Source organism: Pipra filicauda, unplaced genomic scaffold (genome assembly GCF_003945595.2).
Source record: "Pipra filicauda isolate LSUMZ 115617 unplaced genomic scaffold, ASM394559v2 scaffold38_size3968069_pilon, whole genome shotgun sequence".
NCBI classification, from domain to species: domain Eukaryota; kingdom Metazoa; phylum Chordata; class Aves; order Passeriformes; family Pipridae; genus Pipra; species Pipra filicauda.
The window spans coordinates 1,347,781-1,364,748 of record NW_024104520.1 but is presented as its reverse complement, the minus strand read 5'-3'; the positions used below and the strand labels follow the sequence as shown (position 1 = coordinate 1,364,748).

Here is a 16,968-nt window from a genome sequence, read left to right as displayed (position 1 = left end):
GATGGTCCTGTGCAGGGCCAGCAGTTGAACTCGATGATCTAAATGGGTCCCTTCCAAGTCAGGATAGTCTATGATTTTATTGTACTCTCCTTGGCATTACATGATATTCATAGAAATCTGCTGCACCTCATTTCAGGGATATAGACTATCCCCCTGCAATCATGCCCCTGCATTTCCTCTAAATAATTTTTCTCTTTACTGTACCTCAGAAAATAGCAATCATTATGTCAAAAATGCTCTGAACTGTGAGTACTACTTTAATACACTACAGTATTTAAAATTATTAATCCACAATATTTTTGTAAGAAGATGGCGTCCAATATGATGCACTTCTGATAAATTGAATTCATGTTTCTGTTTTGGATAAAAATGTACACCAAATCATCCGTTTCCTAACTCTGGTTTGTGACTCTGGTAGTCTCTCTTTGTAGGTAGGCAAAGCTTCCATGTAGATGTGTCTGTTCCATTAAAACTTCACATCAGCAAGTCTTAATTCCCATGTCTGTTAGCGAACAGAACTCCATAGGTAAAATAAATTGAATTCAAGCAGCCTGCAGTTGATCCCAGATATTTTCCCATCTGGGAACCCTCTGAAAGGAAGGTTTCTGTCTATATTAGCTGGTAGACTTTGTGGCACTGCAAGGGAACAGGATGTGTTTCTCCACACTCTTATTGCACCAGTGCGTTTTTCCTTCTTTGTTCTATGCAACATAAACACTATTCCCTGCAAGATTTTTCTTGGAGGGAAAATTTCTCTTGGAAAATCCCTCTGGACAATGGAGGTTTGAGGAGAGGAAGAGTTGTGTAGAGCTCTGCAGGAGGAGGCAGGTGGAGTGTCCATCTGCAGGTGGGTATATTTGAGCTTATGGAGCAGTTAGGCTGTGCTTCTACAGTCTGTGTAGTCCAACAGCAAAAAAATAATCTTGGAGATGCAAGAGTGTGAATGCAAAGAGCCTTCCCTTGGTGATAGACTTTACCACCTGTTCTGCTGACATCCACATACCCATAGAATAAGAGGAGAGGTCTGTACTGGAGAAAAACGCTGCAACAGCAATTTCTATGAAATAGAAAGTGTTCCAGATGTTAACAACTCTTGCATTGGGTATATGGAACTGGCAATTTTATTTAAGGAATAGAGCCCTGAACGTGTGCTCTACAAAGGGGAGAGTAGAGATTTGCAAAGCAGGGCTGGGAACATTGGTGCTTTTGTGAGGAAGATCCATATGCTTTGTTACAGCTAGAAACATCCTCACCACTTCATTAGGGCTGAGGGAAGTAACACTGTGTCTTCTTGTAATTGACCCTGATCTGCTCATCTATGGTGCTGAAAAACTTGGGACATTAATTGGTCTTTTTTTTTTTTTGGTAGGCCAAATTGTTATTGACATTGAGGAACCTGTAGGAAGGAGACAGATATTAATAAACAGCTCTTCCAGACTGGAGATTTTTGTTGGATATTTTTATTGTCAGTGGTAGCAGAATTGGCTTTTTAATGGCAGTTTCATAAATATAGGTGCATCACTGCTGAGAGGCTGTGTAGAACCTTATGGCATCAGTCACAAGTTTACAGACATTTAGTATCCTGGGATGAAAACAATTCTCTGTTCCATTCTAGGGAAAAAAGCAGATACCATAAAAATAAGCAGCTTCATGGCAACTGGTCCCATTGTTAGCGTAACAAATGCAAATGCATAAAATTTGGTATGTTTAAGGAACATTTCTTTCCAATGGTCTGTTTCTCTTTTGAGGCTTTTATAAAATGTTTTCATTAATATGTTCTCTTTTTAAGTATTTTTTTTTAAATCAGAAACAAAGATCAAGTACCCTAAAAGCAGTACTTCTTAATAACTAAGAGTTATTTCAGATAATTTAGTCTAGGTTATTTGCTATGTTAATTCATAGCTTATGTACATTTTTCCTGAAAATATTTATGCTAATGGTGGAGACAAATACAGTGGAGATGCAATAGAACTTTAAAATATCTTCATCCATGTGCCTTGTGAATTAGGACAAGAGAAATTTAAATATAAAATGTAAGTATTTGATATTATTTCATTTAAATGCCTTCCTTATAGGATTTTTCACTTATGTCTGTGATGTCTTTGTGGGATGTCAAAAAGGTCACCAACAAATACACTTTGATCTTTTAGCTGAATGTGAAGTTACAACTTAACCAGCTCATCTTGATTTTAGCAAACTTCGATTTGAGGGATACCTTGTAATTTTTAAATATACACAACTACTTTTCAAAGCCAATCCTTCCATCTTTGCCCTAAAGAAAAGCCAGTTGAGATAGAAAACCCTAGTTCTGGAGAATGTGTATAATTAAAAACCCCATCTTTTTCCCTAGTTGTATTGCACTGGGCAGCTTATAACAGGTAATACTGTTCTATGAAAATGTGCCTGTTTAAGCCATTTGATCATAATAAATTACTGGTTTCTAAAACAAAAAGTTAAGCATGTATTAATGTGTGAGGTTTATTTAAATATACACCCACCATTCTGCAGTGATATTTCAAATGCTACATCTTGTCCAAATATGTTGTTGTTGCTGTCAAGGTTAGCAACATGTAGATGAATATAAATCCTTTCTATAAAAATTTACAAAGCATGTTAAATCTCTTAAGAGGGCTACACCAGTTTTCATTATATTTTACAGATATTAGCACTTTTTAAAATGTAATTTAAAGGGTCAAAATAATCTTTTTGCTTAGCATCTCTCACCTGCAAATATAGCAAGGATGTTTTATTTACTTTAATACTTCTATAAACTATGCAGAGTTTTTTAAATAAAATGTAATATATTTTATAAGCTAATAAGACAGAATGGGTAAAGGTTTCTAGCGTGCATTACTATAACTTGCAAATATGGAAACATTTTAGTAATCTTTTCTTACTAAAGATGTGAATGTTTAATGTACTTTCACTGTTTCTACTTTGGTAGTCCAATGGGAATTCAGTAATGACATTTTGTCATGTCAAACTGTGAACATAAATTTGTACTGTACAGTCCTCATACTATATTTAGTATACAGTTCATATGTATTATACTTGTTAATAAAACACTCAGAATATTGTTTGTGGTCATATTGTTGCATGCTCCAAGACAAAGAGCATGACACAGGTGTGAGGGTTGGAGGAATGCCTGGAGACCCCTGTAGGCTCTGGGGTTTTGGGTGGCCATTCTGCAGGACCCGTTGCCACTTCCCGTGTGTGAGTGCCCCACATGGGGCCAAGGGCAGGAGTACAACGCACTACCTGGAGGTACCAGCGCTGCTTCCAGCTCCTGCGTGCTGGAGGAGCTGTGCTCTGCAGCACACTTAGCGGCACACTCACGAAAATATTTTACTTGCTTCTAATTAGTCCATTGACAAGTCTGGAGCACCAAAGGCAGGTTTGCTTTTATTATCACTCACAAGGTGACTGACTGGGCCTGCGAGTAGACTCGCACTGCCAACATGTCAACATGTGTGAGTCCTGCTCACCTCTGGGCACCCCTGCAGGCTTTGCTGGGAGATGATGATGAAGAATGGTTTTTTCTTTATTCACACTTTTACAGATGCCTAAAAAGAGTAAACCTGGTTGAATTCACTATGCATCTATAACATTTCCAGTTCCTGCTCATTGCATTGGGATGTCGGTCTATTGCTGCCTGGGACCCTGATCAACCCAGATCAACCTGATGAGCACCTACACCGTGCTTTGGTGACAGAAGGGAAAGCAGGTACAGTGGAAATGAGCCATAAAAAATGAAACCCTGCAAACAGAAAACAGAATTCGAGAAAATGGCCAGCTTGTATTTCTTGGCCTCCTACTTGAAAATAAGGACTGCTCATTGTAAAGCCAGAGTCTGCTCACATCATGAGGTTTATTTCTAAGGTTCAGGCAGGAGGGACCAATGGCAGGGGGACTGAGTCACGCCACTGATCCAGCGTGGGAGCTGCCAAGGGAAAGGGCTCATCCTGACCTGTCTTCTCTAGCCCATGCACACCTGCAAGAGGCTACTGCAGTTGCTAGGCTGATACGATTATCTCTTTCAGTTTTCCTGACTCAAAAAGCATTGTGTATGTTCTAGACTGAGCTATCATTTTCAGGAAACAGTGATAATTTAATCGGCCACTAGGTGTTCCCCTTAGTCTGAGAAAAAGGCAAAATTTAAGCTTATGAGATTGTAATTTAAGATATTTCTTTTCTCGTATTTGAGAAATGAAGCTGTTCTCTCTGTCTTACCTGGTATCATTGAGTCTGATCCTATCGTACACAGAAATCTGCTCAAGGATTCAAAATTGATCTTTGTGTCTTTACTGCAATTTTTAGCCATAAAAACACTTTAAATGTATCCTCTGCAATTAAAACTCTGGCCTGGCTGAACACTTACTAAGCCAATACACAGTGTTGCTTTCATATGTGCTCCCAGGCTGGTGAGCTCAGGAAGAGCAGCATCTGACACCATTTTTATAAATATGACAGTATTTTGAGAGTTCTACCAGGTACTCGTGTCCTGTAAGTCTTCAAACTTCTTCAAAAGAAGAAGGTCTAAGAACTCATTAAAAAAAAAAAAAAATCAACAGTGTATTGCCTCATAAAAAGCAGTGAAGGAAAGCATTTGCTGCATTTGGCTAAAAAAAATACATATATACAGACTTTCAGGGAAAAAGAAAATGGAAGTTCCAACAGAGAAGTGATGAGAAATATTGTCAAATAGTAACTTAAAAGAGAAAACCAGCAAATACTGTAAACCACAACAAAAAGAGCCTGCTTTATCAAAGGAACTCAGAAGTGTATTTTAAGAAGCTGTTGTGTACGGTGTGTAAATAACTGAAATATTTGGCATATGCATCAAAGATCTGTGAGGTGGGAAGGACAGAGTATAAAGGGGTGTTACAGTGTTAATATCCTAAAACAATATACATGGCAGACTCAAGAAACTATTCCTTTCACACCCACCTAAAACTTAGGTTTCAGAACAGTCTTAAAGGTGAGGGACTCTTCCACGGCCCAGACCATCTATGTTTTTTAGGACACAAACCCCACTTTGCTGATGGGATTACATTTAAAGAGACTGGAAACCCTGATTCGAGAAATTTATTTCCTCTTTTCTCATCTAGTTAACAGATAGACTCTGTGTCTTTAGCCCATTAGCACTAAGTGTGAATGCTAGTCATGTCCTTGAACTGTAATGTCTGGGGAGTAGAGAAGTCTTTCAGGAAGGAGGAGAACAGATTTTCTGTTAGCATTCTCCACTTCAAAGTGCCAAGGAACCCTAGAGAGGTAGAATCATAAAATCATAGAATCATAAAATGGCTTGGGTTGGAAGGGATTTTTAAAGGTCATCCAGTCCAACTTCCCTGCAATGAACATGGACATCTTCAACTAGATCAGGTCACTTACAGCCCTGTCCAACCTGACCTTGAACGTTTCCAGTGATGGGGCGTCCACAACTTCTTTGAAAGCCCTCTTCCAGTGTTTCAGCGCACTCATTATAAAGAATTTCTTGCTTATATCCAATCTAAATCAACCCTCTTTTACTTTATAACCATTACTGCTTGTCTTATCGCAACAGTCTGACCCCATCTTTCGTATAGGCCCTACTTAAGGACTGAAAGGCCACAGTAGGTCCCCCTGGAGCCTTCTCTTCTCCAGGCTGAACAACCCCAGCTCTCTCAGCCTTTCCCATAGGAGAGGTGCTTCAGCCCTCTGATCATCTTTGTGGCCCTTCTCTGGACCTGCTCAACAGGTCCATGTCCTTATGCTGGGGACCCCAAAGCTGGACACAGAACTCCAGGTGAGATCTCACCAGAGCAGAGTACAGGGACAGAATCACCTCCGTCGCCCTGCTGGCCATGCTGCTTCTGATGCAGCCCAGAACACAATTGGCAAGTGCACAGTGCCAGGTCATGTCCAGCCTCTTATCCACCAGCACCCGAAGTACTTCTCAGCAGGGCTAACCTGGATCTGCTCATTCCCCAGCCTGTACTGATAACCAGGGGTTGCCCCAACCCACTGCAGGACCTTTCACTTCACCTTGTTGAACCCCATGAGATTCCCACAAGCCCACATCTCAAACTTGTCTCGGTCCCTCTGGATGACATTTCATCCCTCAGATGTGTGAACCACACCACTTGGCTTTGTGTCATCTGCAAATTTGCTGAGGGTGCACTCAATCCCTTTGTCTGTGTCCTTGATGAAGACATTAAACAGAACTGGTTTCAGTACAGACCCCTGAGGGACACCACTTGTCATCAGTGTCTATCTGGACACTGAGTCATTGACCACTGCCCTCTGGATGCAACCGTCCAGCCAATTCCTCATCCATCAAACAGTCAACTCATTGTTGAGTTATGAGTAAGGTAAATTTTTCTGTTGTGTTAAGAGGAGGGAGATTTGGCAGAAAATAAACCCCCTGGCTTTCCAGCTGGTCCTCAGAGATCAAAGGGGCTGAGGGAGGCTGGGCTTAAATTCTGAGTAATAGCCAATTTGACACTAAGCAACAGAGAAATGAAGAGCCAACAGGGCACTGTAAGTCTGGCCACGTCCACTGAGAACTACCATGATTATGGATGCACGAACAGTGCGATACAATATAAGTCTGTTTGTATTCAATGAGTTCTCACAGACTGATTAAAAGTCTGATTGTGTTCAATAATTCTCATTGTCAGAAGCAAACTAGTGTGGTTTATTGAGCTACAGAAATGCAGGTTCTTACTGGATTGCTGGTGATAAACACACTCTATGCAGAAGCATAGATGAATACGTAAAATATGAATAATACAGCCAGCAACAAATATATTAAATTGTAAAATAACTATATAGTGCTAAAATGTGATCACAAACACAGGACAGCTTTCTGAATTTTCCAAGGGAGCACCTGGTATTGCCAAATGTTCTAGTCTCACCCTATATGTGTTCCTATGGGGGAGGAGAGACAGCCTATCGACTGTCCCAGGATACAAGAGTGGAATGTCCTCTGACCTCCTCCCCCACTTAAGATATATTTGTATTGTTTTCTTTGAGGGAGGGGAAATGGTAGAGTTACAGGTGATGTAATTTCATGTCTAGGTGTAGTTTGAGTGACTTTAGTCTTACACGTAAAGCATGTACAGGTTTTATTTTATTAGCATATGGGGGGGTGAAAAGTAATATGCATTTTTGAGTTAATGAAGCAAAGTTCATCTTTCAGTCACCATTTGGGTAATTCCTTTGGTTTAGTTCCTGTTAGCTGTTTTGACTTTGACAGCGCATGACCACAACACCTCCATGCTGCTCCGTCCTTTTTTTCATGTCTCCCTTAGGGCACTATACCAAGCTCTCTCAGTGTTCCTGCTCCTAAGGTGTGCAGACAGCTTGCTCCTGGTGAACTATTGCCAACATGTGCACTTTTTCTTGCTGAGTTTTGTTTTTCAGTATTTTTCCACACTTATTAAATACATCTCTCTCCAATTTAGAAAGAAAGATGTTGTGGGGGACCATGTCAAAGGCCTAACAAAAGTTCAGATAAATGACGTCCATAACTCTTCCCTTGTCCACTGTTGTAGTCAGTACATTGTAGAAGGCCACTGGGTTGGTCAGACAAAGATAAAGTCAGGTAAAGGCTACAAAACTCCCATCCCACTTAATGTGGACTGGCTTCTGTGACTGAACAGCTCCTTAGGTAGCTGAAAGCTGTATAGCACACAACTCTTAAATTATAGACAGATGTAACTCTGGTTGTAGCTGAAATAAAAAAGCCCCTAACACTTGGCCAGGTGACTGCCTAGGGGCAAATTGTGATGTAATGTGGTGTGATGGAGACGTAAAGAAAAATCCTGTTGTGAAGGACCTGTTAAGAAGGAAACAGCTTGTAGCTTGTAGCAGGATGCTCTGCAGATTGGGGACAAAACAGCTCCAACAATACCCTGTTTGCAAAGCTGTCGGTGGAGAATGGATGTGGGGAGAGCAGGATTGTGTGAGCAATTTCTCCTGCATTTTTGTGGGCCTTGCCTTGACAAGGCCAGGCACAGATAGTAAAAAAAGCTGCGCAATCATCATGGCTTCAGGCTCTGAAGCTGGAACAAAGAAGGATCTGTGCCAAAATTAAGGTGGAGTCCCAAAAGGTAAACATATGTCCTCACCTCGTGTGGACACCTCCAATAATCCAATTAGAAGTGGTCAAAAGGGCATGTTTACATTGTGAACACTTTCACGTAACCAGTAATGTAGAAGAGAAATCACCCGCCGGGGTGTAGAAGGAGTACATAAAGGGCATCTTTTCGTAAATAAAGTGGACATTTTGCGGATCACGTTGGTCATTTGCAGTTTGTCCCGAGCCCCTCCGCCAACAAATGGAGAAGGCAGTGTCATGCTGCTTTTGGTGCTGAAGAGCGCTGAAACCAGCCTGACTCATCAATCCCAACCATCCTGAGGAAGAACAATGCTTCCTCATAGAAACTGGCAGCCCTGAAGATGTGGAAGACCTGATAAAGTGCCTGATAAAAGGAACCAACAAGTGATGCTACTAATAACTTACTTAAAGCTGCTGAGCTAACACAGCTGGCCTGGAGACATCTGGCTGACAGTCAATCATATATAAAATATAAAAGCCCAGTCTCACTTTTGAGTGGCAGAGTCTTTAACATACCTTCTTGGAGTGTGTGTGCAGTTTCCCCCCTTGAGTGGGGACACCTCACAAGGTTACTCCTCCAGGCTGAGGGAACCAGATTTGCCCACAGTCATTGATATGGGTGACTAACATCAATCTCCATGTACTAATTGTTTTTGCTAGCTTTTATATAGTTGCTTCAATATTACTTCAAAAATAGCACACCATACTAGTAGTTATAACTACCTATACTGTGTAGAAAAAAATTCTGATTAAAGTCTTTTTAGTCTAATCACTATCATTATCAAAACAAATTTAAATAATTTTTTTAAATGTAAATATATTTAGTTTGCCATTCTTAATCCTGCAGGACAAAGTTGTATATAGGCTGAATTACACCTATATAAACCATTGACTAAGTCAATGTCTGAAGCTCCCATTCCCCCTGCAGCAGAGCTCCAGTGGTCCACTGAGGCCACATCCCCAGGTTTAACACCTGTACTTCTGTGGAACACGCCACACAGCTTGCTGTAAGTGGCTGGCTGGCCCACAAGATTTGTGATGCACTTTCAGCAGCACTCCGTGGTGCCCAATGCCTCTGGCCACGATGTTGGGTTTCCATGAAGCAAAAGTGACATTCAGTATAGGGTAAAGCCTTCCTGACTTAGACTTCTGCAGAGCACTAAGCTCCTCTCTGTCTTTGAACACCTTTCCTCATTATAAATAACGTGCTTTTAAAGTATGGTGCATCCACCAGCTCCCACTGAAATACTAAGGGTTTAGCAACCCTTCTTAAGGCACACATCCTGACTTTGGAAAGGGGGAGATCTCAGATTTGTTGTTACAGAAGTCAGTAGCCAAAATCCTTTTACCTGAAATTAGATTTAGTAGGGATTTCTAGCTCTTTTTTCCAAAGCTCTTCACTGGGAGCCAGGCACCTTGCATTCTATTGTGATCCTACCCATTTAACCTGAACTGGTAGGCGGGTGCCAGCAGTATTTCAGCATCACTGGACACCAGGAAGTTCTACAACTTCAGATTCACTGTTTCACCCAGCTACCATGCCTGGTGGATGCTTGGTGAACCACCTCAGTGAGTGTTAAGGATCACATCCTCTTACTGGTTTGCTCACCTCACGTGCTGCTCACAGCTGTGGTCACTGGGCTTTGCACTTCCATTAAGCCATAAGCATAATTATAAACCCCCACATCACCAGTTAAATGACACATGAAATTTAATAACAGATAAAGAATGGGAGGTTTATTGGACTGTCAAATAAGCACAGCAAACTAGATGTCTCCTATCAAAGAAAACACCGTTAGATTTCACCAGAGGAGTTATTTTCTAAGGAAACATATTCCTTTTCCACTTGTATGATGACCCTCAGCACCTGCTGCTTAAAAGAGCGAAGTAATAGAGTTCAGTGAAAGTCTGGAGTTAAAAGGGTCTCACTTTCAAACATCAATCTTCTAAGTTTTAGAAAACAGGAAAAATACATAACCCAGTACAGCTTGATATGATCGTAGAGAAAGCAGTAATATTACAGTATTATAAAAAATTCATAAGTTCAGATATTTACTATGATTTTGAAGACAATGAATAGTGAATTCTATGAAATCATTGACTTGGTAGTTATCTATGGGCAAGTGGGAATATTTAGTACAGCAAAGGAAGAAAAATATTAAAAAAGGGTTAATGGATCCAAATTTTCAGCACCTACCTAGGAAACTCTCTCTGTGATGGAGGGAAAGACTTCTAGGAAGGAAAACAGGCTAAAGGTATAGGGATATTGTACCTATGACATCTACTACATCCATGTACAGGAAGGGTTTTAAACACAAATTTTCTTCTTCTTTGTGTTATCTAATTAAATCCCAGGAAGCAGATGCTTACAATCTTAACCCCACAACATTCATGTCAGAACAAAGATTAAACGCATTCCTTGGCAGTCCTGATGACACTGAACCAACCGCTATCATCATCACTTTCAAATATGGCTTTCAATGGGAAAAGTATGAAATTTATGCAACACAAAAATAAGGTCAATCGCTATGAAAATTTCTCCCTCCCCCTCTTTGTTGATGATGGACAACTACAGATGACCTTTGACTACTTTGACAACTAGAATTTGCAATAGCAATCTCTATATGTATCACAAATACATTTTACAACAAACTAGCAATGGTGTAAAAAAATAGAAAAAATTATTAACAGAATTTAATGTAAAACAGTCAAATCAGTTATTCACATACTTATACTACTAAGTACATGTAACATCACTCTGCTCCTTATTTGCTTCAATGGCTGTGGGCAGGTTAATGTTAATAGCTGCCCTCAGGTTAGCCCAGAAAAGGGCATGCTTGCTCCTCTCCTTCGGCCACTCCAGGTAGGTGCGTTTTGCCATGAGAGCCTTCAGCTTGTGATACCTGGCAGGGATAACATATGGAGGGATCGGCTCCAGTAAAATCAGGATTAAGCTGTTGGAATTCTCACTGAATAACTTGTGATGGGCAAAGTACAGCTCATAGTGACACCACTCGCTCTGCACAAAGTTGGGAGACAACACAAAGATCGACTTGTAGCTCTTCTCAATGCAGTTAATGATGTTCTCCACAATGCTCTTGCCGGGGACAAAGTTTCTCTCGTGCTGGCACAGTTGTATGCAGCCCTCCCCCTTCTCCAGGTTTGGGATCAGCTCGTTCTTCACCCACAACGCATCGTGCTCGCTGTAGGAAATGAACGCGTGGAACTGCAGAACCGTCTCCTGCTCTTTGGGGTGGTTGTGCCAAGCTCTCCGCTTCGTCTGCGTCCACCGCCACGTCATCCGCACGTACCAGGGCACATCCAGGTAGATGCACAGGAAGGACACCACAGCCACCAGCACCAGCGTCAGCAGCAGGGCTGTCACCAGCAGCAGCGTTGTATTGCAGGCCAGTTCACTCAGGTGGAAGTCCTTCAGCTCCGTGCCTCGCAAGCCTTCCGGGTACTCGCACACGTACGCTGATGGCCAGCCAAACAGCTTCCCCCCTGACCGCCTCTCCACACGGATAAAGTCTTGTAGTTCACAGGAACACTTGAATGGGTTGTGCCCAGCTTGTAGCTCCTTGACCCTCGGGCAGCTCTGGAAGAAGTCAGTAGATGGGGTGAGGATCGAGTTCATCTCTATGTTCAGGAACTGCAGGGATGTGAAGCCACTGCACCCCGGCAGGTCAGCCAGCCTGTTCGATGCCAGGTTCAGCTCTTCCAAGGATTTTAGATCAGCCAGCCCCTTTGGGACACTGCTGATCTGATTGTTTTGTAGGTCGAGTTTTTTGATGTTGACTGGCAAGCATTCAAAGACGGCATCTGCCAACTGATTGGAGGACAGGTCCAACTCTGTCAGAGACGCAGCCCACGGGCATCGTACATCAGCTCCATCGTGGTGCAGCAAGTTGTTGCTCATGTCCAGATATTTCAGTGATTTCATACGGCTGGTCATGAAGCTTACCTTGAGAAGGCTCTCAAATTTATTCCATTGCAAAATAAGTAATTTCAGATCTATCAAAGTGCCACAATTCTGGAACAACTCATCCGTCAGGGCATTGTGAGAAAAATTTAAATACTGAAATGAGCTTGTTCTATTGGGGCAAAGCATGTGTGGCATATATGCATCATATATTGTCAAACTGGCAATATTCATCTCTGAAAACTGTCTGTATAGAACCTCCTGGTTGAAATAATAAATCTTAATACGAACATGCTCCAAAGTTAATGCTTTCATGGAGCCATCCAAAGAGATTAACTGTTCCAGAGAACTTAACAAGGGTAGAAACTCATATTTAGTCAGCTCCCCCAGTGATCCCCGAAAAGTCAAATTTCTCACAGTCAAATGCTCCACAGGTGAATACCAAATAAGCAGGAAAATTTGCAGAATGATAGGCCATTGTACATCCACAGTGTCAAGAATGAGAGCTGTTGTCTTGATTTTCTTCAGAAGCATTAAAGGAGGAGAGGGAAAATATTTATAGCTCAAGGTATATATTAAGTTAACTATTTTTAAATTTTCTGAAGTACTCATTCCATCGTACAAGAGGGAAAAACTGAAGTTTTGGTTTGCTGCAAAATCAATGTGGAGCCTCTTTGTATTCAAGGCTGTCAGACTCTGAGGCTCATACAGAGAAAAGTTTCCCAAGGTCAGGAAGACAGTGTGCAGCTGCAAATGTTTGATATACCTGAAGTCTGACCTTTGTATCATCGTGGCACTTAATCCTAGGTACTCCAAACGAAACATGTTCTCAAATTCCTGGCAGATAGGCAAGGCAGTAAACTTATTGTAAGAAAGATCTAAATGTCTAAGACATGCAAGAGTTAGACAGCAAACTTTCAAAATGTTATTATGAGATAAATCTAAGTATTCTAAATTTTCATTAAAAACAAAGACACTAAAGTCAAGCACCGTAATTAGATTATGAGAAAGATTTAATACTTGAAGGTCAGAAAGATAAATAAATTCTGAGATACTAATTCCAGAGATCCTATTATGTGATAAATCTAATACTTGAGTATGTAGTGGAATGTTTTTTGGAACATTAGTTAGCAATCTGCCTGAATAATTTGCAATAAATTCATTTTCCACAGTTGGTTGGATATTATTCCATAGTGTGAATGTAAAGGCACAAACAAAGACATAGGTATTTGTGAGGGGTCTCATTATGCTATCCAGGTTTATCTTGTGTTTTTACAGAAACATAGAATTATATAGTTGTTTTCTGTTCAGTATGTCTCACTGTTGAGTCCAGCCCTATGAAAAGAAAACACATGGAATTTGATGAAATTGTTGAACGGTTGAATTTGGTTTTTTATTGCTAAAATAAGTTCAATATAAAATAAAAAAAATTTTTACATACTCTTGTTCTAAGTTCTTATCAATTGTTCTCATGCCCCCCCATTCTCTAATCCCAGTTATTGTTTTTCTCTGTTAAATATAAATTAATTCCTTTATAATGGGAGGAATATAATCACTGGTATGTTAAAAACACATAGATGTAAAGAAATACAACTTTCTCAACAATCCTGAAAAGTACAAAACTGGTACAAGTAGAAAATGCATTTAGGAATAAAGGAGAACAGAACAAGGCCCTCATCTGCTCTTTCTGTACATCCCAAGGTACACACATTTGGGGACAGAACTTCAATAGAACCATTCTCACAGGAACTGGTGCAAAAACAACCTCTTCAGTCAGAAGAGCCAAAGGATATTCCTCTTCACACCTCAAAGACCCTGGACATGGCCATACACCCCCTCAGGTCAGCTGATCAGCTTTGTCTGTGCTATAGCACAAAGACATAGGGGTCCATTTTTCCAATAAGCCAAGAATGCTAAGGAGAAATTATGCTGTCCATTGTATTGGGCTTATGTGGTGAAGTTTTGTTAGTGGGAGACTACAGGAGTGGTTTCTGTGAGAAGCTGCCAGAAGCTTTCTCTGTATTTGATAGAGCCAGTGCTAGCCAGATCCAAGGCTGAGCCCATCAGCAATGGTAGTAGTGCTTCTGGGATAACATAATTCAGAAGGTGAAAAAAACCCTGGGCAACAGCAAATGCAGCTCAGAGAGAGGAGTGAGAATATATGAAACAACTGTGCAGACACCAAGGTCAGTGCTGAAGGAGGGGGAGGAGGTGCTTCAAGTGCTGCAGCTGACATTCCCCTGCAGCCTGAGGTGAAGGTCATGGTGAGGCAGGCCTCACCAGCCCATGGAGGTCCACGATGGAGCAGGTGGATGCCTGAAAGAGGCTGTGACCTCATGGGAAGCCTCCGTTGGAGCAGGTTCCTGGCAGGACCTGTGGACCCATGGAGACAGGAGCTCACACTGGAAAACGTAGGACTTGTGACCCTATGGGAGACTCACATTGGAGTAGTCTGTTCCCTAGAGGAGTGTACCCCATGGAAGGGACCCACGCTGAAGAGTTCTTGAACAACTGCAGCTTGTGGGAAGGACTCACATTAGAGAACTGTCTCCCATGGGAGGGACCTCACACTGGAAAAAGGGGAAGAGAGTGAGGGGGAAGAAGCAGTAGAAATAACATGTGATGAACTGACCGCAACCCTCATTTGCTGCCCTACTGTGCCTTTGGAAGAGGAGGTAGAGAAATTGGGAGTGAAGCTGAGCCCAGGGAAGAAGGGAGGGGTGGGAGGAAGCTGTTTTGAGATTTGGTTTTATTTCTTATTACCATACTCTGATTTAATTGTAATAAACTGAAATAATTTCTGGAGATAGAGTCTGGTTTGCCTGTAACAGTAATGTGCGAGTGATCTCTCACTGTCTTTATCTTGCCCACAAACCTTCATTATATTTTCTTCCTGTCCAGTTGAGGGGAGAGACAGAGTGGCTTGGGGGGACATCTGGAGTCCAGCCAGGGTCAACTCACCACACTCATGAGTTTTGTAACACTAGTCTGACCAAAAGCACACTAATGGGAAAACCACACCATGACTGGACACTACGTATGAAGCAGTGATTCCCAGAAACAGTCTGTTTCAGTTTTAAAATTCTGTCCCTGTGTAATCTTTTGTTAAATAAACCCCAAAACCCTATTTTTTCAGTTCGAGGTTATATTGTGTGTTAGTCCCTAATAATTTTATTAACTGATATCGAAACTCGACCCTTCCCCTCCAAGTCTCCTATCAGGTTTAATCAAGTTTTCTTTTAATCAAGTAAAGCAAAAATTTATGCAATTAACATCACCAAAAGCAATAAAAGAGTAAATCAGTAAAATATAAATCTCTACCTCAATTAAATCTAATAGAGTGGTCAAATTAGGTCTTCAGAAAGTTGTGCTGGGTTGTCTGAGGGCACAGTAGAAATGAAGCTGGGATGTTTGGTCAAAGTATGGTATCACTCACAAGAGGAAACAAGACAAGGAAATCTGACCCAGCATCCTTCAAAGAGCAGTTGACCCTGTTCTTCAGAGTCCAGGCTGGTAAACAATCTAACTCTTGAATCAAATAAACTTTGATCTGGAACTATCTGGAGGAATTTCCCCCTGGCCAAAAGGGGTTGCAGAAATAAAGCAAGAAATGTTTTGAAGGGAGAAAAAAACAGAAATATATTCTCTGTCCATGCTCCATTGCCAATGAATTTTAATTTATTGTACATGCTATGCTACACGCTGCAACAAGGGACAAGACACAGTGTATAGCACTGAAGATTGCCACAGTAAGAGAGTAAAGCAAATACATCTAGCAAAGCAATATTAAGGATCAACAGTTACCCCTCCAATGCTGTTTTAGAATGGTATTAAATTAGAGTTGGCTGAGAATTAAAATTGCCACACCAAATGATTTTCCTCCTTTCCCCTTCACTGAAATTCAACATACAGATGAGCATTTTCACTGAAATCTCCACATGCAAGATTATCTTCCAACACTGAAGCAATACTAGCACCTGAGATTTGATGAAGTCCAAGATAAATATAGCAAAGAGAAAAAATTATGAATAATGGAGCAATTATAACCCACCTTTAGTGCATGGAATTCATCTCCAAGTTGATAAACCAGCAAAAGTCCTCTGCATAGTCAGTTAATATCCTCAAAATAGAATTTCAAACACATGTAATCTTCAAGATGGGAAATCTCACGAGATGCTAATTTCTTAATATTTACTACCTCAGGAAGCAGAAAGAACAGGATTTTTTAATCAGGCTACACAATTCTAAGAATTAATAAAATTTCCATACAACGCAGGTATTAAGAGCACAATGAAAGGGAACTTCTAACAGTTCAGACTAAAAATACATTTACTTCTGTAATATTTACATAACTGTACAGTTTAGGAGAAAATAAACCTATCTGCAGTACAGAATATTCCCTGTGGCAAGATTATTTAAATAATTCTGCATTTCTAATTTCAAGTCTGCTTCCGTTGTTACACAGATGTTCTAGAAACCCATCAACTGCATCTCCTCTTTGCACACACAGAAAAGAGGAAGCAGAACCCTCACTGAACTTCTCTTTGTATCAAGATTTCTTGCAGAGCTCTATGCTGACAAATTTTTTTGCTCCACAAGCAGAGTAATTAATGTAACACATTGTAACACAATAGCAAAAGCTTATATCTCAAAAGTTAGTAACAGGGGCAAACTGACACAGTTAAAAACCTTTACAGGTCAGTTGTCTTTACACTAGAAATGCCTCGGATAGGTATCAAGGATATCCCACATTGTAGCTTCATTCAAAAAAATTACAAAAAATTAACAGAGAATATTCCCTATGATAAGAAAGCTGTAATGAAGCCATTAAGAATATGGCAATATAGGGCAATCAGTGGATGAAGGAATCCAGTAAAGCAGTCATTCACTTCAAGTTTTGAACAGGGGCACAAGCCCAGGGAACAAATCAACAGAGCAGAGAGTG

The 16,968-nt window shown here is 40.8% G+C and overlaps 1 protein-coding gene across 1 annotated transcript; it reads right to left on the bottom strand.

The window, feature by feature from the left end:
- Nucleotides 1–10,763: 10,763 nt before the first annotated feature.
- LOC120322449 (toll-like receptor 6) lies at nucleotides 10,764–13,268 on the bottom strand. The gene has a single exon (XM_027746742.2). The coding sequence runs from the start codon at nucleotides 13,266–13,268 to the stop codon at nucleotides 10,839–10,841; it is 2,430 nt and encodes an 809-aa protein (XP_027602543.1). The 3' UTR covers nucleotides 10,764–10,838.
- Nucleotides 13,269–16,968: the final 3,700 nt, after the last annotated feature.